This window comes from Ranitomeya imitator, chromosome 4, assembly GCF_032444005.1.
Source record: "Ranitomeya imitator isolate aRanImi1 chromosome 4, aRanImi1.pri, whole genome shotgun sequence".
Lineage (NCBI taxonomy): Eukaryota > Metazoa > Chordata > Amphibia > Anura > Dendrobatidae > Ranitomeya > Ranitomeya imitator.
In genome coordinates this window covers 353,822,478-353,844,654 of record NC_091285.1, presented here as the reverse complement: position 1 = coordinate 353,844,654, position 22,177 = coordinate 353,822,478, and the positions used below count along the sequence as shown (strand labels likewise).

At 42.3% G+C, this 22,177-nt stretch overlaps 1 protein-coding gene across 22 annotated transcripts in view; it reads right to left on the bottom strand.

The window, feature by feature from the left end:
- Positions 1–22,177, bottom strand: part of LOC138676110 (mucin-19) — a 769,116-nt gene that overhangs the window by 259,402 nt on the left and 487,537 nt on the right. For 18 of the 22 annotated variants that reach the window (XM_069765013.1, XM_069765031.1, XM_069765021.1 and 15 more), the window contains 5 exons: positions 10,354–10,479; positions 9,715–9,859; positions 5,999–6,030; positions 4,795–4,818; positions 4,600–4,635 (listed from right to left, as the gene is read on the bottom strand). In XM_069765013.1, the coding sequence (XP_069621114.1) occupies positions 4,600–4,635; positions 4,795–4,818; positions 5,999–6,030; positions 9,715–9,859; positions 10,354–10,479 (363 nt within the window). The remainder of the gene's footprint in view (positions 1–4,599; positions 4,636–4,794; positions 4,819–5,998; positions 6,031–9,714; positions 9,860–10,353; positions 10,480–22,177) is intronic. The other 4 variants (XM_069765017.1, XM_069765029.1, XM_069765035.1 and 1 more) reach the window with 2 other exon arrangements.

Sequence of the window (22,177 nt, the reverse complement as noted above, 5' to 3'; positions counted from 1 at the left end):
GAAAATTTATAAACCCAATAAAAAAGATAATAAATAGGCTTTCTATGGCCCACTATCTGAGAGAGAGAGATGGCACGCTTAGGACTGGCACACAAGCCCAAAGGCCAATATTAATCTCCCACTGATTGATTTATTGATTTTTTCAGGTAGAATTTAGAACCCAAATAAAGCAAAAAAAAAAAAAAAAAGGGCTTTCTATGGCCCACTGAGTGAGTGATGATGCACACAGGAGTCAGGAGTGGCACACAAGCCCTTAGGCCAATATTTTTCTCCCACTGATTGATGTAGTGATTTTTTCAGGTAGATTTTAGAACCAAAATCAAGCAAAAAAATAAATAGGCTTTCTATGGCCCACTGACTGAGAGATGGCACACACAGGAGTCAAGAGTGGCACACAAGCCCTGAGGCCAATATTTTTCTCCCACTGATTGATGTAGTGATTTTTTCAGGTAGATTTTATAACCCAAATCAAGCAAAAAAAATAAATAGGCTTTCTATGGCCCACTGAGTGAGAGATGGCACACACAGGGATGGCACTCTAGCAGAAATGTCAATCTTAATCTCCCACAAAAAAAAAAAAAAACAGGGAGTGTCCTTCAATTACTATCTCCCTGCAGTAATCTCAGCCAGCTATGGCAGGCAGCAATAAGGAGTGGACTGATGCACAAATTAAATAAAAAGTGTGTACAAACAAAAAAGATAGCTGTGCAGAAAGGAAGGAACAAGAGGATTTCTGCTTTGAAAAAAGCAGTTGGTTTGCACAGCGGCGTATACACAGCAATGCAGCTATCAGGGACCCTTCTAGGGCAGCCCAATGAGCTACAGCGCTGAGGGGAAAAAAAAAAATGTAGCTTCCACTGTCCCTGCACACCGAAGGTGGTGTTGGGCAGTGGAAATCGCTACAGCACAAGCGGTTTGGTGGTTAATGGACCCTGCCTAACGCTATCCCTGCTTCTGACGAAGCGGCAGCAACCTCTCCCTAAGCTCAGATCAGCAGCAGTAACATGGCGGTCGGCGGGAACGCCCCTTTATAGCCCCTGTGACGCCGCGGACAGCAAGCCAATCAGTCGGCGACTTTTGAAAATGAACGACCCGTTTCGCTCAACCCTACTAGTCTGGTACAAGCACCAGGTCTCATCTCAAGCAATTTGAATTATGAAATGAGGCCTGGTGCCTGCAACACATTATTAGCACAAAGGATTTATATTATGAAGGGTCGGCTGGTGACAGAACCACAGAATTAACAAAAAAATTTAGATTTAGAAATGAAGCCTGACGACTATTATCACAAATGATTTGGATTATAAAATGAGGTCTGGTGCCTGAAACAGACTATTATCCCAAATGATTTGTTTTATAAAATGAGGCCTGGTGCTGGCACAAGACTATTATCCCAAACAATTTGGAATATAAAATGAGGACTGGTGCCTGCAACAGAGTTTTAGTCCAAATTATTTTGATTAGGAAATGCGGCATTCTCATTCCTCACTGCAACACAGTTTTATCACAAACTATTTGGATTAGCTAATTGGACCTCATGGCATCGCCCCAATATTAGGCCTTACAATTTTTAAGTGGATATCTGGCCTTCTGATTTGTCTCTGAAATACAGCTGTAAAACAATCAATTTTGGTTAGCTAACTGGGCCTCATGGCTGCACCACAATATTAGGCCTAACGATTTTTAAGTGGAAATTTGGCCTTTTACTTTGTCACTGAAACACAGTTTTATCGCAATCAATTTGGAGTAGCTAATTGGGCCTCAAGGCTGAACCCCAATATTTGGCCTAACAATTTTCATGAGGAAATCTGGCCTTCTGATTTGTCTCTGAAACACAGTGTTATAAAAAAACAATTTGTATTAGCTAATTGGGCCTTGTGGCTGCATCCCACTATTAGGCCTAATGATTTGTAAGTGGAAATCTGGCTTTCTGATTTGTCACTCAAACACAGTTTTATCACAAACTATATGCATTAGCTAATTGGGCCTCGTGGTTGCACCCAAATATTAGGCCTAATGATTTTTAAGTGGAAATCTGGCCCTCTGAATTGTCACTGAAACACAATTTTGTCACAAACTATTTGGATTAGTTCATTTGACCTTGTGGCTGTACCCCTTTATTATGCCTAATGATTTTTAAGTGGAAATCTGGCCTTCGGATTTGTCACTGAAACATAGTTTTATCACAAATGATTTGTAGTAGCAAATGGGGCATCCAGAGACTGCCATACAATTGTTTCACAATGTAGTTAGACACTGGAAGATCGATTTCACACAGGACAGGAACTTATCTAGCTAACTGACAAGTTCACTTTCAGCACTATCAGGAGCGGCTTTGCACTGTGCACTGTGACACTGAGCAAATGGCACCAGCAAAACAAGATATCAACTTTTTATATGGCCAGGGACATGTGACTTTGGCTGCCAATCACAGAAGACCCTGTGTCATGATGTTGTGGATGGTTTCTACGCCGTGATTGGCTGCTGTAATCAACACACATAAAGTTAAGGGAAAAAAAAGAGTGTGCCTCTCCACTCTCTCTCCCCTCATCAAACACATCCCCCATTCCTCCGCCCATCATACAACACTACTATCCTAGCCAAAGTAATAACAAAAGCATTAGTGGAAACATGATGATTTACTGAACTGTGACCAAATTATACCGACTTTGAGTAAAGATGCTGGTGAAACCGAACACGATTCCGAATGTGCTATGTTCGTGCTGAATTTGAGATTGACGGACGCTTTCCAAACAAGTACGCTCATCTCTACTTAGGATGTGTATCTTAGTTTAAAGGTTTTTGGTTTACAATCTCGTGTTGCTCTATGCTACTCATTCATTAACTCATGCAAGTCGTTTAACTAATTCATTTTAAGAAGAAGAAGAATATCTGTAACAATATACTTTCACCTTATCATTAACTTCTATATCTTGCACAAAAGGTGAATTCACTGGTCACGCACTATTGTTTGGCATAAAAATATTTATTTAGGCTAGATAAGGGGTTCCTGTGTTCTTTACCAAAGAGCCACTTCTAGAATAAACTGGCAGTGGCTTATCACCCCTCAGAATATATGGATCTGGAGAATGAATTTAAATTCTCTCATTCTTATGACCTCTGACATAATCTGTCAGGATAGAGTTGGGAGACCCCCGCACACCTTAGATGGTCAACCAATCCAGCTGAAATGGATGGGTATAGCAAACTTTAATCCAAAATGTATGAGGTTCTAAAAAAGCAGTGTGTGGATCTGTGGAGGGAACCTACTATCTAAAAGGGCTCGCTCACTTGAGCATATAAAACGAGTAAGCGCTGAGGTTTTTTTGGGAGCGCACTCAGGCCAACATTATACTATGCGGCAGTGGCAACTAGCCCTTTTTTCATGCCGATTCGACATGAGAAAAAAATCACAGCATGCTGCGTGTGGAACCAATATTCGGATCATGTGCACCCATACAAGTCTTTGAATGCATGTGGAAAATCAGACTGCAGTTGGTTGTCATCCAAAGGAGAGGATGGAGAAATGAAGTCCTCTGTCTTCTCCACACCTGTGCTGTGATACTCTCAGGCGAAAGAATCGGATCACAGTCAGATGAAACACCGCATGCTCATTCTTACGCAGGAATGCTGCAATTTTCATTACAGATTTCATCTTATACAAAGAGTAAAACTTGCAGTGAATCCACAGCATAATTTGCCACAGATTTATTTGAACTTCTAATGCGAACTAACAGGTTTCTGCAAACAGAACATCTGCAGCAACAATCATAAGGGGAATTTGTAAAGACTGTTGGTGTAAGGTGCACCAGATTTATCAAGAGTCACATGCCTTATTGTACTTTAATGCTGTCTGTGGCACAGTAAATTAAGTCTTAGCTACTGTATATATGAGCTGGTTCCGATTTCAGCCATAGTTTATATCAGTTTTCTGGAGTGCAAAGCAGTTAATTTGTTGCATGCTGGTTGGTCAATGCCCCTTTTAATAAGCTCTGACAACTGTTAGAAAAGTGACAGAAACACAGAACACTGTACAGAAGTGGTTGAGATTTTAAGGAGAATTCATTTAATAGATGCTGTACATAAGAATCTAACAATACTGGAAAGGTTTTATTTTAATTTTGATGTAAGCTTGATTTTCAAGGCCTGTAAAGATAAAATATCATTTACAAGATGAAAGATGCGATGAGATGAGTAGATTAATTCGCAATAATTTCATTCGGTGTCCAGGCCAATGGTACCTGGCGTCATATCGAACAGACGATACATGAACCCTGACAAATCAAATGCTGCACTGGATACACTAGAAGATAAAAGATTCACAGTCTCCCGTCTAGCCACCAGGTGCTATTGACCTGGACACTGGACCTGGAGTCCAGTGAAGAATCTGCTAATCTATAGTGCTTCCTTTACCTTTTTGCTTTGTGAGAGGTGTATTTTACCTGGTTAATATCTTGCAGGATTTTTTTGTACCCATGTCTGTGGAATGAGTTGCTAGTTTGCTTGATTATATTATTATTTCAGAATTTAATCACACTAAATTTATTTAACAAATTATTGCTATATAATATTGATATTTTATTGGTGTCCTCATTGTACCTTCGTAGTCTGAGAATGTTGATGGTGTTGGCTCCTCTGAAAGAAAGAATTTACTTGAAATTACATAGAACAAGTTTTAATGTAATCAATAAGCAGTTCATCTGCAGCAACATGGCAAACAAATAAGATGAAAAGAAAAAGGTAAGAAGATAAAATGAAATAACACCAATAAAATTACAGGTGTTTTAACTGTACCTGTAGGTGTTGGAGTAGGTTTTTCTAAAAATAAATGAATCAACTTAACAATAATATTTGCACAAAACATATATTGCATCATCATCAAGACAACAATATAAGTGGTTTTCCTGAATAAATGGGTAAAAGTTAAATTATAACACCCAATGCTAATGACTCTTGGCTCCTGTTCTGCTGCGAGCGGGAGCAGAGTGTCATGCATCTGTGCTCCAAGCCTCTCGTACAGAGAAGATCAGAGCACAGCTGCGGAGGAGGCGGAGAAATCAATTTCTCCATCTCCTCCATTGCCGGGGTCAACGTATATCACACATCACTCGGATGATATCTAAGTGATGTGCGTTGTCTCACTCGCACCCATAAGCTTATATGGGTGCGAGTGAGTCGAGACTCGCACCCATATAACATACCATGTTATAACATACCATGCTCTAAAAGATTAATTTATATTTTTTTCATGCTAGAGCTTTCATAACTAATACATGTTTTTGTTGTTGTCTAATATGTACTAGTGAGTAGCTTATAGGAAAGTCTGTTACATTGGATTAGACTATTAACCTGTAGAATTCCATGATGAAATTGCGACTCACTGGAGAAAATTAACTTTGTTCTTCCCAGGAGGAGCCGGCTTTCAGTCATACGGGCATGTTGGCGTGGCTATAATTATGTCTCACAGCACTATAAACAATGAATGTAGCCGCACCAGCACGCCTGTATGACTGAAAGCTGATGGCTCCCAGGACGAATAAAGTCCACTTACTCCCAGAAGCTGCACTTCATATTTCTAACGCTAGTAACATTAGCCCAATATCTATATCTACAGGTAAATAGCGTTATGTGTGGTGACCTGTTCCCTTTACATTTGATTTTAGAGACATGCTTTTTTTTTCATAGTCAAAACAGTACAAAAAAATACGGCTTTGGTTAATTGATGCAAAAATAATGTAGATCACTATGCAATCCTTAATTAAATACAGACACAAAAATACAGACAAAAAAGACACAAGTGTGAATGTTGTCTCTTACAAATGACATTTAGCAAGGTCACAATAGTTTATTTTTTGGGGGGGAGTGGGTGAAAATTAGTATTATCTATTGATAATCAGTAAATTAAAAAGAGCAATTGGAACATAATGAACAAATCAATTGTACTCTATCTCCTACAATGGATAGTGCCATAGCTTATACTACATAAAATAATGCTCACCATGGCAAATTACATTTCCATTAATACAGTAGCTGAAAAGAAAGGAACAGTGTACTTCAAAAAATGTTTTCAAGTTTTCAAGATAACATTATTTGGCATTTCAAAACGTTTACCTATGGGCCCAAAATATAGATACATGGATTTATCAAGCTAGATATGTTTAACACCTTCCTGACAGGGTGATTTTCTGTTTTTGAGCATTCATTTTTTACTCCATTTCTCTTTCAAGAACCATAATTTTTTTCTGTCAACAACATAGCTATTATAGTATGTGTTTTTTGTAGTATGAGCTACAGATTTGAATGATGCCATTTGTTTTGCTATGTCATGAACAGTAACTTAGGAACAAAAAATTCCAAATGCGGTGAAAAGGTGATCCACTACCACACATGCGCTCATTCTATTTTGCCATAGTTTCAAAGGTTTTGCTTTAGCAGCTTTCAATGTGCAGTAAACATGACCTGCTAGTAAGATTATCCAGATCAGTATGATTACAGCAATGCGAAACTTTAAAAACAAATATTATTTAAGTTGTGAAAATAAAATAAGAAATTTGCAAATAAACAATAGTTCGTGTTGATATTTTCTGAGACCTGTAACTTTTTCCGTTTACCATCAACAGGGCTGTTGTTTTTTATTGGTACCATTGTAAGGTACAAATGACATTTTGATCACATTTTATTGCATTTTTTATAGCGTTAGAGGTGCCCGAAAAAAACTAAAAACTTTTCAGTTTTTGTTGTGTAGCAAAACCAAATAAGCTTTTTAATTTCTTTATTTTTGAAAGGGGAAAAAAGGTAATATAATTCCTGTTTTTAATTTTTGTTTTTTATTTTTCAAAACTTTTGTTTATATTATTTCTTAGTCCCCTTAGTGATCTTGAACCTGTTTTCCTCTCATCACTTGTTTTATATACTGCATTATTATAATATTGCAGTATATAGCTAAAATCAGTGTCTTCTATAAAGCCCCGCCAGCATCCTTAGGTGCCTTCTGGAGTCATGCTGTTGCAGAGACTGGCATTCAGCATCTGCCAGGTATGGTGCAGGCTCAGTTTGCTAAGTACAATATACACACAGGCAGCTGACATAAAATGTACAAGTACAACCTATGTTGGGAAGGAGTTAGAAATGGAAAAACATACAACTTGTTAATATACTTCCATTATCATAAGCTCAACTGATGTTTGACTTTCACGTATGAGCACTAAAAGAAGGCTATATTTACCTATTTTTTACTTATTTGGGCTCCTAAAACACTAAGTATTATTATATATAATGAAAAACATTGTTAAAAACTGCTGAAACATGACAGTCAATGCCATCCTATCAGGACACTTGGTTTTTGATTCAGCATCTAATATATAATTGCCTAGAATACTACTTCCTGCAATTTGTGCCAACTTCCGTGGCTTTGTCTGGAGCTAATGTCCGGAGCTAATGTCCAGAGATTAATTGCCTAGAATACTACTTCCTGCAATTTGTGCCAACTTCCGTGGCTTTGTCCGGAGCTAATGTCCGGAGCTAATGTCCGGAGCTAATGTGCGGAGATAATGTCCAGAGCTAATGTCCGGAGCTAATGTCCGGAGCTAATGTCCGAAGCTAATGTCCGGAGATAAGTGACGTCAACAGTGTCCAGTGTCTGATTGGTTGCCGCCTGCTGCGAGCGACCAATCAGAAACGTGCCGTACTGTGACACACTCCGCCCGCCATTTTGGTGTGATTTTTGAATTTTTACCTCACAGCAAGTTTCTACTGCGTGGAGGCGGGCCCAGTGACGTTGCTCTTCAAGCTCCTGCCGAATTACGTCAAAAAAATGATAATACCATTTACCAAAACTATATATATTTAGTTGTGAAGTGGTTCAGTGACATTTTCACACCAATTTTGAACTTTTGTTTGGTGTTTTCTCCATATACTGCCTATTATTTTTGTTCTTTCTTACTATTATTTATTAATTGTATTATTCTTACATTTGAATAAATAAAGTATATATGGATTCTAGACTCCCGATTCTTTAGAATCGGGCTGCCATCTAGTATTTTATATTTATATACAGTTGTGCTCAAAAGTTTACATACCCTGGCAGAATTTTAGCTTTCTTGGCCTTTTTCAGAGAATATGAATGATAACACCAAAACTTTTTCTCCACTCATGGTTAGTGGTCGGGTGAAGCCATTTATTGTCAAACTACTGTGTTTTCTCTTTTTAAATCATAATGATAACCCAAAACATCCAAATGACCCTGATAACATGCACAAAAGTTGACACAAATGGATTTGAATGGCTACTAAAGATAATATCCTCACCTGTGACCTGTTTGCTTATAATCAGTGTGTGTGCATAAAAGTTGAGTGAGTTTCTGGGATCTAGACAGACTCTTGCATCTTTCATCCAGCCACTGATGTTTCTGGATTCTGAGTCATAGGGAAAGCAAAAGATCTGTTAATGCATGTACGGGAAAAGGTTGTTGAACTGTATAAAACTGGAAAGGGATAAAAAAAACTATCCAAGGAATTGATAATGCTGTGATTAACAAATGGAAAAACAGGGGCTCTGTAAAAACAAAACCACGGTCAGGTTGACCAACAAATATTAGTCCACAACTGCCAGGAAAATTGTTTAGGATGCAAAGAAAAACCTAGAAATAACATCAGCTGAAATACAGGACTCTCTGAAAACTAGTGGTGTGGCTGTTTCAAGAAACACAATAAGGAGGCACTTGAAAAAAAATGGGATGCATGGTCTTTTTGCCATAAGAAAGTGATTACTGCGCAAATACCACAAAGTATATTGCATACAAATATCACAGAGACAAGCCTCAAAACTTCTGGAATAAGGTAATGTGGAGTGATGAGACCAAAATTGAACTTTTTGGCCACAACCATAAATGTTATATTTAGAGAGAGGTCAACAAGGCCTATGATGAAAGAAACACCATTCCTACTGTAAAGCACAGAGGTGGATCGTTGATGTTTTGGGGATGTATGAGCTACAAAGGCATAGGAAACATGGTCAAAGTTGAAGGAAAAATGAATGCAGCACGTTATCAGCAAATACTGGAGGCAAATTTGCAATCCTCAGCCCAGAAGCTGCGCATGGGACGTACTTGGACATTTCAACATGACAACGATCCAAAACATAAGGCAAAGTTGACCTGTCATTTGGCAGAATAAAGTAAAGGTGCTGGAGTGGCCATCTCGGTCTCCTGACCTCAGTATCATTGAGCCACTCTAGAGAGATTTCAAGTGCGCAGTTCATGCTAGACAGCCCAGGAATTTACAGGAACTGGAGGTTGTTTGCCAAGAGGAGTGGGCAGCTTTACCATCTGAGAAAATAAAAAACCTCATCCACAACTACCACAAAAGACTTCAAGCTGTCATTGATGTTAGAAGGGGCAATACACGGTATTAAGAAATGGGGTATGTAAACTTTTGATCAGGGTCATTTGGATTTTTTGGGTTGTCATTATGATTTAAAAAGAGAAAACAAAGTAGTTTGACAACAAAATGGCTTAACCCAACCACTAACCATGAGTGGAAAAAAAGATTTGGTGCTATCATTCACATTCTCTGCAAAAAAGGCCAACAAAGCAAACATTCTGCCAGGGTATGCAAACTTTGAGCACAACTGTAATTCAGGAATTGGCATTACTGTTTATTTCAATACATGTTCCAAAATTGTAAAAATGTCACCACAGCTATTTAAATTGATTACCATTGTTTGTCGCAATGATCATAAATCATTGAATTTGCTGCAATTACTTGGCCATTATGTAAACAACTGCATTTTGAAAGTGGAACACATTGCATAACATTTTGATCAAGGTAAGGAGCTCCAGGGGGACAGGTTGGGTAGCAACCTAAAATAGAGGCAATATATCAAGTATCATTGTTTCGTATTCACAGTATTAGTTACAATCTTACTTAAGAAAGAAAACCTACATGAAAACATTTAACATTATTTGATAGGGCTATTTTCCCTCCAATGATAAACCTACTATATTTGTTTTGTGAGCACATAAAAAAACACATACAAAAAAATAATTTTCACTCAAAATATTAAACTGAAATTATAACATTCACCATATTGCATCATGATCGGTGTAATTCACTGATGAGTAGCTACATATTAATTTAACTAAGCATACAATTACAAACAAACTAGAAAAAGAATTATGAACATATTCAGTTTTATAAGCCAAACCTGTAACAATCTGGTCATTATATATTTATTCTAAATATCTACTTTATTTTATTAACTGCTAATGTAATTGACAGGTCCATATTGGTTTTCATCGCTAACATCTGTGTTTATGTAATGTACTTAAAATAATCATACTATGAATATTCATACCTTCTAAAAATGGTGCGAACTTATCAAAAATTTCTTGATTGCTACATGTTTTCACATAGGTTGATCCACATGGTTCATAATGCCAAATGTTCTCTCCTTTGGCATTGTAATAATCACAGCACATTGCTATAAGGACATAAAATTCAGGGAAAAATACCTCTTAGATCAAGTAAATGGAATTTTGAAAAATAATCAAGCAACACAACCTTCTCAGATTTTAGAATAGGGTGCAAAAATTGAAATGCATTACAAACATTTCTTATAACATATTTTTTAAGTAGTTTTATATAGTTAACTCACTGAAGTAGGAAAAATATTCAATGCCACAAAACCATTGACTTATCATAATGCATTTGCGAGGATGTTAGTCCTCAGAGCTGTTAACAGGAACCATAAGAACAGGTAGAATGGATTTTATCAACCGGTTGGTCAACTAAGAGTAAGTCTAGGGCTACAGGGCGGCAAGTGTCACCCAAGAGCTGTTCTCTGACAGTTTTGTAACCAAAAATATTTGTGTAACTTTTCTGTGAATTGCTATAATGCAAATATTTTACAGATCTGATTTTTCTGAAAATAAAATAGTGAAGTTGTGGACAATTCTCACACAAGTCACCATGTCACGTAACATGTATTGAAGTCTATGGCAAGTGTCTCGCATATGACTTACTATCAGCAACAGATAATCCAACAGATTTGGAAACAAATGCTGTATGTTGTATATTACATCCAATGGTGAAATGTCTCACTGCAATTTCAGTGTTGCTTGAAATTTTGCTGTGTAGCCTTAGCCTAAGGTTGGGGTCACACTAGCGTATAATACGGACGAGTGCTATGCGAGAAAACATCGCATTGCGCTCGAACCAGTGTTAATCTATGGGGCAGCTCACATCACCGTTTTTTTATTCAGCGTGTGTGTGTAAAATCGCTGCATGCTGCGATTCTACACGTATATAATCCGAGACTCGTCAATGTCAGTCTATGGGTGCGAAAAAAAATCGGACACCACACAGACCATCAGTGTGACTCGTGAGAAATACGGACACATTTTCCTCATTTCAGCCCATTGAGCCATTAAATTCAATTTGGAAAAGCAGTGAGAAATGTAAAGCCATACGGATGTCATACAGATGTCATACGGATACATAGGTGCGAGAAAATCATATCATCGCGTTGCAAACGCATTACACACAGATGACTATATGGAGAACACTTGTGCGACTCTCGGCAGGGAGACTCAGACTGATTTTTCATATGGTAAGTGTGACCCTGGCCTAAGAACTACACTTTGTGCAGAATTATTAGGCAATTTGTATTTTTGATGACTTATTTTATTATTTAACAAACACAGTGCTGATAGTGAAGCCAAAAGGTTAATAAACATGAAACCTTAACATTTAATAAAGTAAAAGTGAGGTTTTGAATTTCTAAGAAGGATATCTTTGTGTGCATAATTATTGGGCAATGATAAGTGTACAGAATTAAATATGCAACTAAATTAAAAATGTGAATTTTCCCATCTCAATTGCATTTCATAATCTATTGAAGTGAGAATAATAACCACACAACTCAAAATGTACAAAAATACATTCCTGAAATTTTGAAAAAATATATCAGCTACCAATATAGCCACCCTTATTTTTAATAACAGGCATAAGCCTTACATTCACGGAGTCTGTTAGTTTCTTAATATGTTGACAATCAACTTTCTTTGGGCAGCACAAATCACTGCCTTACAGACACACTATTTAGAGAAGTGCACTGTGTCACGCCACCTCCTCTGCCGCCTCCTGCAGCCGCTCATACTTACGTGTTCCCGGCGTCCCGGCGCGGCCCTCCTGCAGCTTCCTCTCTCCAGCGCTCGTTCCCGACTTCTGCTGGCCGTCGGGTGCGCACACACGTCAGGTTCTCTTCTGTGCGCACGCGCCTATAACCTCTGCTGGCTCGTTCTGTCCGGTCCTCTCTATCGTTCTGGAGGATCTTCGTCACCCAGAAGTAAGGCGCTGCGTTCCTTTTTCTTCCTCCCTGTATCTCACCCCTGTGCCTGATGTTCACTTGTGTCTTCCTAGTGCTCCAGGCCGCACGTGTGTTCTGTGCATCTTCCGTTCCCTGATTCTATGTCCTGTTTTCTCTCCGCAGAACCTCTTATTACTCACAGTCCTGGCAGTTCCTGTGTTCCCGCAGTCCCAGCCGCTCTGCAGTTCCTAGTGTCCCTGCAGCCTCCGTTGCTTCTCTGTTACTGTGCTCCCGCTATCCCAGCGCCTCTGCAGTCCCTGTGTCTCTGCAGTAGTGCCTCCGCAGCCCCTGTGTCTCTGCTATCCCAGTGCCTCTGCAGCCCCTGTGCCTCAGCAGTCCCAACCTCTCTACGGTCCCTGTGTCTTCTCTCTGTTCCAGTAGTCCCTGTTTCCCAGCGGTCTCTGTGTTTCTACAGTCCTGTGTCCCTGTGGAACTCCGTCTGTCCTTAGTCTCTTCCTATTCCACCAGTCTTAGTTTCCCACGGTCCTGACTCTCCGTCCCTTTTTCCCTCCTAGGTCCCTCCAGCTTCCGTGGTGATAGTCCCTCGCGGTCCTGCCCCTAACTCTCCCTGTATAGGAGGAGGTCTATCTAGTCAGCTCACCTGTGAGGGGATCGTCATCACGGTCTAGTGGGTCCACTCTCTCTATCTTGGTAACCTCACACACTGTTTTCCTTCTCTAACAATCAATGGATGTTTTGGGTTGTCATTATGATTTAACCCCTTAGCGACCGCCGATACGCCTTTTAACGGCGGCCGCTAAGGGTACTTAAACCACAGCGCCGTTAATTAACGGCGCCGTGGAAAAAGTCCATAGCCGAGACCCCAGAGAACATGATTCGGGGGGTTTTTAACCCACCCCGCATTTGCGATCGCCGGTAATTAACCGTTTACCGGCGATCGCAAAAAAAAAAAGCGATCTCTTTTTAATTTCTCTGTCCTCCGATGTGATCGCACATCGGAGGACAGAGAAAAGGGGTCCCAGGTGGCCCCCCAATACTCACCTAGCTCCCCCGATGCTCCTCGTGTCTCCCAGTGGGCGCCGCCATCTTCAAAATGGCGGGCGCATGCGCAGTGCGCCCGCCGGCCGGCACCGGGAGAATCTTTGGGGTCTCGGCTGCCGGGGGTAGCCGAGACCCCAAAGAGCATGATTGGGGTCGGTATTACCGACCCCTGTTTTGCGATCGCCGGTAATTAACTGTTTACCGGCGACCGCAAAAAAAAAAAAAAAAAGTAAAGTGTAATTCTCTGTCCTCTGATGTGATCGCACATCAGAGGACAGAGAAATAGAGGGATTCGGGGACCCTAGCATACTCACCTAGGTCCCTGGATCCTCTTGCTGCTCCTCCTGCCCGCCGGCAGCAGAACATGGCGGACGCATGCCCAGTGCGCCCGCCATCTGTCTCCATCTGCCGGCCGGCAGGAGAATAGCAGTTGGGGCTAAAATTAGGGTTAGGGGTAGGGGTAGGGTTAGGGGTAGGGTTAGGGGTAGGGTTAGGGGTAGGGTTAGGGGTAGGGGTAGGGTTAGGGGTAGGGTTCGGGGTAGGGTTAGGGGTAGGGTTAGGGGTAGGGTTAGGGGTAGGGTTAGGGGTAGGGTTAGGGTTAGGGGTAGGGTTATGGGTAGGGTTAGGGTTAGGGGTAGGGGTAGGGTTAGGGGTAGGGTTAGGGTTAGGGCTAGGGTTAGGGCTAGGGTTAGGGCTAGGGTTGGGGCTAAATTTAGGGTTAGGGTTGGGGCTAAATTTAGGGTTAGGGTTGGGGCTAAATTTAGGGTTAGGCTTCTTTCACACTTACGTCGGTACGGGGCCGTCGCAATGCGTCGGCCCGACATACCGACGCACGTTGTGAAAATTGTGCACAACGTGGGCAGCAGCTGTAGTTTTTCAACACATCCGCTGCCCAATCTATGTCCTGGGGAGGAGGGGGCGGAGTTACGGCCACGCATGCGCGGTCAGAAATGGCGGATGCGACGTACAAAAAAACGTTTCATTGAACGTTTTTTTGTGCCGACGCTCTGCCAAAACACAACTGATCCAGTGCACGACGGACGCGACGTGTGGCCATCCGTCACGATCCGTCGGCAATACAAGTCTATGGGCAAAAAACGCATCCTGCGGGCACATTTGCAGGATCCGTTTCTTGTCCAAAACGACGGATTGCGACGGAATGCCAAACGACGCAAGTGTGAAAGTAGCCCTAGGGCTAGGGTTAGGGTTGGGGCTAAAGTTAGGGCTAGGGTTGGGGCTAAAGTTAGGGTTAGAGCTGGGATTAGGGTTAGGGTTTGGATTAGGGTTGGTATTAGGGTTAGGGTTGGCATTAGGGTTACGCTTGGGATTAGGGCTAGGTTTGGGATTAGGGTTAAGGTTAGGGTTGTGATTAGCAAAAAAGAAAAAGTAGGCGCGCACTTACCCTGTTGCGGTGAATATCACTTTATTAGGACATATAAACAAACGGATAGCAGGGAGGGATAGGGTCAGCCACGGACAACGATCGTTTCGTGCTCTACGGCACTTCAACGGGTCCTAATGCTGAGTGGAACAGGAAGGAGTTTTATAGACCCATCTGGATCCCAGACTCCTCCCCCTGGACTCCAAACATAAACAGTGTTACATTTAAAACAAAATGGTATTAAAAACAACAATAATAAAATAGCACATGCTGAGAACTACAAATAAACCGAATACAGCTTTTAGAAACCAAGATTGAGACACTTTTATAAGAAAACCGACATGTCGACTTTGTCATTTAAACCAGATGGTCCTGCTGCGTCTGCGCGCAGGATCCATCTGGCTTCTCTGCGCAGCAGGAGGCGGCGCAAATCCCCTCCTCCCTCAGGCAACGAGACCCGCTCCAAACCCGCAAATCTTAGTACTTGGGCATCTCCTGCATGGCAAGTGTGTAGATGGTCTATTAACCTTGGAGCTCCTTTCCCTGTTCTAATGGAGTAAAAATGCTCCCTAATCCGAACAAACAGTGGGCGGAAGGTTTTGCCAATATAGAAGCGTCTGCACGGACAAAAAAGAACATAGACGACATGGGTAGTCCTGCAAGAAATAAAGTCCCGTACAGTGTGCTGGACGACGCAAGTGTGAAAGTAGCCCTAGGGCTAGGGTTAGGGTTGGGGCTAAAGTTAGGGCTAGGGTTGGGGCTAAAGTTAGGGTTAGAGCTGGGATTAGGGTTAGGGTTTGGATTAGGGTTGGTATTAGGGTTAGGGTTGGCATTAGGGTTACGCTTGGGATTAGGGCTAGGTTTGGGATTAGGGTTAAGGTTAGGGTTGTGATTAGGCGTGTATTGGGATTAGGGTTAGGTTTGAGGTTAGGGTTGAGATTAGGATTAGGGGTGTGTTGGATTTAGGGTTTTGATTAGGGTTATGGTTAGGGTTGACATTAGGGTTGTTTTGGGGTAAGGGTTGTGATTATGGTTAGGGTTAGTGATTAGGATTATGGATGAGGTTGGGATTAGGGTTAGGGGTGTGTTGGGGTTAGGGTTGGAGCTAGAATTGGGGGGTTTCCACTGTTTAGGTACATCATGGGGTCTCCAAACACGACAGCCAATTTTGCGCTCAAAAAGTCAAATGGTGCTCCCTCCCTTCTGAGCTCTGCCGTGCGCCCAAACAGTGGGTTACCCCCACATATGGGGCATCAGCATACTCGGGATAAATTGGACAACAACTTCTGGTGTCCAATTTCTCTTGTTACCCTTGTGAAAATAAAAACTTGGGGGCTACAAAATCTTTTTTGTGAAAAAAAAAAAATATTTTTTATTTTCACGACTCTGCATTCTAAACTTCTGGGAAGCACTTGGGCATTCAAAGTTCTAACCACACATCTAGATAAGTTCCTTGGGGGGTCTAGTTTCCAAAATGGGGTCACTTGTGGGGGGTTACTACAGTTTAGGTACATCAGGGGCTCTGCAATCGCAACATAATGCCCACAGACCATTCTATCAAAGTCTGCATTCCAAAAAGGCGCTCCTTCCCTTCCGAGCTCTGCCGTGCGCCCAAACAGTGGTTTACCCCCACATATGGTGCATCAACGTACTCGGGATAAATTGGACAACAACTATTGCAGTCCAATTTCTCCTGTTACCCTTGTGAAAATAAAAACTTGGGGGCTACAATATCTTTTTTGTGGAAAAAAAATATTTTTTATTTTCACGACTCTGCATTCTAAACTTCTGTGAAGCACTTGGGCATTCAAAGTTCTCACCACACATCTAGATAAGTTCCTTGGGGGGTCTAGTTTCCAAAATGGGGTCACTTGTGGAGGGTTTCTACTGGTTAGGTACATCAGGGGCTCTGCAAACGCAACATAATACCCGCAGACCATTCTATCAAAGTCTGCATTCCAAAACGGCGCTCCTTCCTTCCGAGCTCTGCCGTGCGCCCAAACAGTGGTTTACCCCCACATATGGGGTACCAGCATACTCAGGACAAATTGAACAACATCTTTTGGGGTCCAATTTCTCTTGTTACCCTTGTGAAAATACAAATTTGGTGGCTAAAAAATCTTTTTTGTGGAAAAAAAAAATATTTGTTATTTTCACGGCTCTGCATTATAAACTTCTGTGAAGCACTTGGGCATTCAAGGTTCTCACCACACATCTAGATAAGTTCCATGGGGGGTCTAGTTTCCAAAATGGGGTCACTTGTGGTGGATTTCTACTGTTTAGGCACATCAGGGGCTCTCCAAACGCGACATGGCGTCCGATCTCAATTCCAGCCAATTCTACATTGAAAAAGTAAAACGGCACTCTTTCTCTTCCAAGCTCTGCGGTGCGCCCAAACAGTGGTTTACCCCCACATATTGGGTATCGACGTACTCAGGAGAAATTGCACAACAACTTTAGTGGTCTAATTTCTCCTGTTACCCTTGTGAAAATAAAAATTTGTGGGCAAAAAATCATTTTTGTAGAAAAAATGCAATTTTTTTTTTCACGGCTCTACGTTATAAACTTCTGTGAAGCACATGGGGGTTCAAAGTGCTCGCCACACATCTAAATAAGTTCCTTAAGGGGTCTAGTTTCCAAAATGGTGTCACTTGTGGGGGGTTTCCACTGTTTAGGCACATCAGGGGCTCTCCAAACGCGACATGGCGTCCAATCTCAATTCCAGCCAATTCTACATTGAAAAAGTAAAACGGCACTCCTCTTCCAAGCTCTGCGGTGCGCCCTAACAGTTGTTTACCCCCACATATTGGGTATCAGCGTACTCAGGAGAAATTGCACAACAACTTTTGTGGTCTAATTTCTCCTGTTACCCTTGTGAAAATAAAAATTTGTGGGCAAAAATATCATTTTTGTAGAAAAAATGCGATTTTTTTTTTCACGGCCCTACGTTATAAACTTCTGTGAAGCACATGGGGGTTCAAAGTGCTCGCCACACATCTAGATAAGTTCCTTAAGGGGTCTAGTTTCCAAAATTGTGTCACTTGTGGGGGGTTTCCACTGTTTAGGCACATCAGGGGCTCTCCAAACGCGACATGGCGTCCAATCTCAATTCCAGCCAATTCAACATTGAAAAAGTAAAACGGCGCTCCTTCACTTCCAAGCTCTGCGGTGCGCCCAAACAGTGGTTTACCCTCACATATGGGGTATCGACGTATTCAGGAGAAATCGCACAATAACTTTTGTGGTCTAATTTCTCCTGTTACCCTTGTGAAAATAAGAATTTGTGGGCGAAAAGATCATTTTTGTGTAAACAAAAGCGATTTTTTATTTTCACGGCTCTACGTTATAAACTTCTGTGAAGCACTTGGGGGTTCAAAGTGCTCACCACACATCTAGATAAGTTCCTTAAGGGGTCTAGTTTCCAAAATGGTGTCACTTGTGGGGAGTTTCCACTGTTTAGGCACATCAGGGGCTCTCTAAACGTGACATGGCGTCCGATCTCAATTCCAGCCAATTCTGCATTGAAAAAGTCAAACGGCGCTCCTTCACTTCTAAGTTCTGCGGTGCGCCCTAACAGTGGTTTACCCCCACATATGGGGTATTGGCGTATTCAGGAGAAATTGCATAACAAAATTTATGGTTACATTTCTGTTTTTACACTTGTGAAAATAAAAAAAATGGTTCTGAATTAAGATGTTTGCAAAAAAAAGTTAAATGTTCATTTTTTCCTTCCACATTGTCTCAGTTCCTGTGAAGCACGTAAAGGGTTAATAAACTTCTTGAATGTGGTTTTGAGAACCTTGAGGGGTGTAGTTTTTAGAATGGTGTCACACTTCATTATTTTCTATCATATAGACCCCTCAAAATGACTTCAAATGTGATGTGGTCCCTAAAAAAAAATGGTGTTGCAAAAATGAGAAATTGCTGGTCAACTTTTAACCCTTATAACTCCCTAACAAAAAAAAATTTTGTTTCCAAAATTGTGCTGATGTAAAGTAGACATGTGGGAAATGTTATTTATTAACTATTTTTCATGACATATCTCTCTGATTTAAGGGCATAAAAATACAAAGTTTGAAAATTGCAAAATTTTAAAAATTTTCGCCATATTTCCGTTTTTTTCATAAATAATCGCAAGTAATATCGAAGAAATGTTACCACTAACATGAAGTACAATATGTCACGAAAAAACAATCTCAGAATCAGCGGGATCCGTTGAAGCGTTCCAGAGTTATAACCTCATAAAGTGACAGTGGTCAGAATTGCAAAAATTGGCCTGGTCATTAAGTACCAAATTGGCTCTGTCACTAAGGGGTTAAAAATAGAAAACACAGTACTGTAATTTGACAATAAATGGCTTCACCCAACCTCTAACCATGAGTGGAGAAAAGGTTTGGTGTTATCATTCATATTCTCTGAAAAAAGGCCAAGAAAGCAAAAATTCTGCCAGGGTATGTAAACATTTGAGCACTACTGTAGATTGTGGGCAACATGTCGCATTTGCAGAGCCTCTGACATGCCAAAACAGCAGAAACCCCTTATAACTACACTCCTCAAGAAATTAACGTATGGATATTGTAAGCATCTATGTCCCAAAGGTGCTCCACAGAACTTTATACCATTGGACCATGAAAATGAAAAATAATTTTTTTTCACAAAAATGTTGCTTTAGTCCCAAATTTTTCATTTTCCCAACAGTAGGAGGAGAAAATTGACCTCACAATTAATCACGCAATTTCTCCTGGATGCGCCAATATCCTACATGTGGTCAGAAACGACCATTTGGGAACACATCAAGTCATAGAAGGGATGGATTATATTTTTAAGTACCATTTTGGCTGGAATAGATTGTGGATGACATGTTGCATTTCAAGACCTCCCTGACATGTCAAAACAGCAGAAACCCCCACAAGTGACCTCATTTTGGAAACTTCACCCCTCAAAGAATTCATATAGGGGTGTGTTAGGAGTCGAGTTTCCTCTGCGGCACAGGGGGAATCTCGATCCGTGTCTACTCCGGTCTCCCATTCTGCTTCGCCCGCAGTGGGCTCTGCTCAGCGGAGGCGTCGCTCCCAGCATCTTGCTGGGACTGATTCTGTGCAGGGAGTTACTGCTGCCTTTCCTGGCTCTCCTGTTGTACTCTGCACTGATCTGCGGCGAGCTGGCTTCTCTGGGACTAAGTCCTTATTTGCACACACTGAGCATGCCCAGGGCAAGATCTCCCATTGGAGATCAAGGGTCACATGCTCAGGTACTGCAGCACATTCTATTGGTCCTCCTGGAAGGTCTTGGAAGGGCAAAACTTCAGTAGCAGCTTCCTGTGCTGCACATATATAAACTGCGCATGACCGCACGGCCATGCGCTAGTATTGTCTTGTTATAATGTGTGTGTGTAGATGGATGTATGTCGAAGGATGAAAGCTCCTAAGTATCCCTCCCTAGTGTTGTTGTCTGTTCGCGGATGATGGTAGCTATCTAGCGCCCGACTTGCCATCTACACGTAACACACATCTCAGCGTCCTTTGGCTGTGTCCGCCAGTACGGCGCCGTGCGCTTCCTCTGCGCTTTCCTTACCCAAGCCTGGGTGGATAGTGGCGTCCGACAGTGCGGCACCGCACGCACTCTCGTGCCTTAAGTTTCTATTTATAAGTTTCCTTACACACCCAGTTGCGGTGTTGTGCCAGCAAGAGTCTAATCGGACTTCAATCCCGGATTGGGGTTGTGTTCGCTGACTCCTTGCTCGCATTCTATGTGCGGTACTGCGGTCCTGTGACGTAACAGAATCGCTTCTTTCACGCAGGGTGCAGTTAACCCATGTGTGTATACCTAGTACCGCCATATTGTCCGTCTTGCTAGCTGCAGGGTCTTTTACCTGCACGGTGGACCTCGGACTGCGAACGCACCTAGTTTCTTACCATCTATACTTGGTGCGTTCCGCCAGTCCTTAACATAATACTAGCGCCAAGGTCTGGCTAGTATGGCGGACATTCAGCAATCTTTGCGGTATATCCAGCAGTTGGAGGGTAGGTTGAAGGTTCTCGAGAACTCAACCTCAGCTGTGGATGTTACTGCAGTTGCTGTAAAGGCTGCTGGCGTGGCGGCAGCAACCTTGTCCACTGCCACCCCTGTTCCGACATTATCCCGCCTCCCGTTGCCAGAAAAATTTTCTGGAGATTGCAAAACTTGTAGGGGATTCGTGAGTCAGTGCTCTATCCACCTCGAGCTCCTGGCTGCACGTTTTCCTACAGAGCGGGCTAAGGTGGGATTTATTGTCTCGCTGTTGTCGGACAGGGCGTTGGAGTGGGCTACGCCGCTGTGGGAGCGTGATGATCATGTGGTGCAGAGTGCTCCGTTGTTTCTGGGCACGCTGAAAAAGGTCTTTCTAGGACCTCAACTCACCCATGATACAGCGCTCCAACTACTGGCATTAACTCAGGGTGAGTCCTTGGTCAGCCATTTTTCCGTCCGATTCCGTACTTTAGCTTCCGAGCTGGAGTGGTCGGATAAAGCCCTTATCCCCATAATCTGGAGGGGCCTGGCTGACCATGTTAAGGACGCTCTGACCACTAGGGAGATTCCTGCCACACTGGAGGAGTTAATATCTATTTCTACTCGTATAGACCTCCGTTTTAACGAGCGGAGGTTGGAACGAGCCCAGTGTAGGCAGAGGTTTCGGCTGGCTCCTACCTTCGCCAAACCTTTGGAATCTCCAGTCCAGGCATCTGAGTCACATGAGGCCTTGGAGGTGACACGAGCGGGATCCAAGTCTCAGTCCGCTCGTGCACATAAGGTCCGTCATGTTTGCCAGCAGTCAGGACGTCTTGCCTCCAAGAGTCCTCAGCGGTCGGGGAAATGTCAGCGTCTAGTGGCAGTTGGAGGAGGTACACTAGACACGGCGACGTTTGCCTCAAAGTTGTCCTTCAAGGGGACAATTACCATAGGCCCATCCACTCTTACGGTCGAGCTATGCTTGGATTCTGGGGCAGAGGGTAACTTTATGTCCTCCGCCTTTGCCCAGCGTCACGCAATACCCTTGGTAATGCTCGCCCAGCCAGTGACCGTTCGAGTGGTAAATGGGTCAACACTACCTTCACAGATTACCCACCAAACCATTCCTTTCACGCTATCTGTGTCTCCATCACATCAGGAGATAATCTCCCTATTAGTCATTCCTGAGGGAATTGATGAGGTCCTGTTGGGGATGCCATGGCTTCGCTACCATTCTCCTCATATTGAGTGGTCCTCTGGGAGAATTTTGGGATGGAGTAAATCCTGTGAGGGTAGATGTCAGAGGGAGTGCGTTCAGGTTGCTACTACACAGGTACCCGCAGATCTTTCCTCTCTCCCCAAGCACTATTGGTCCCATGCAGACGTGTTCTCCGAAAGAGCTGCGGAGACTCTTCCGCCTCACCGCCCCTATGACTGTCC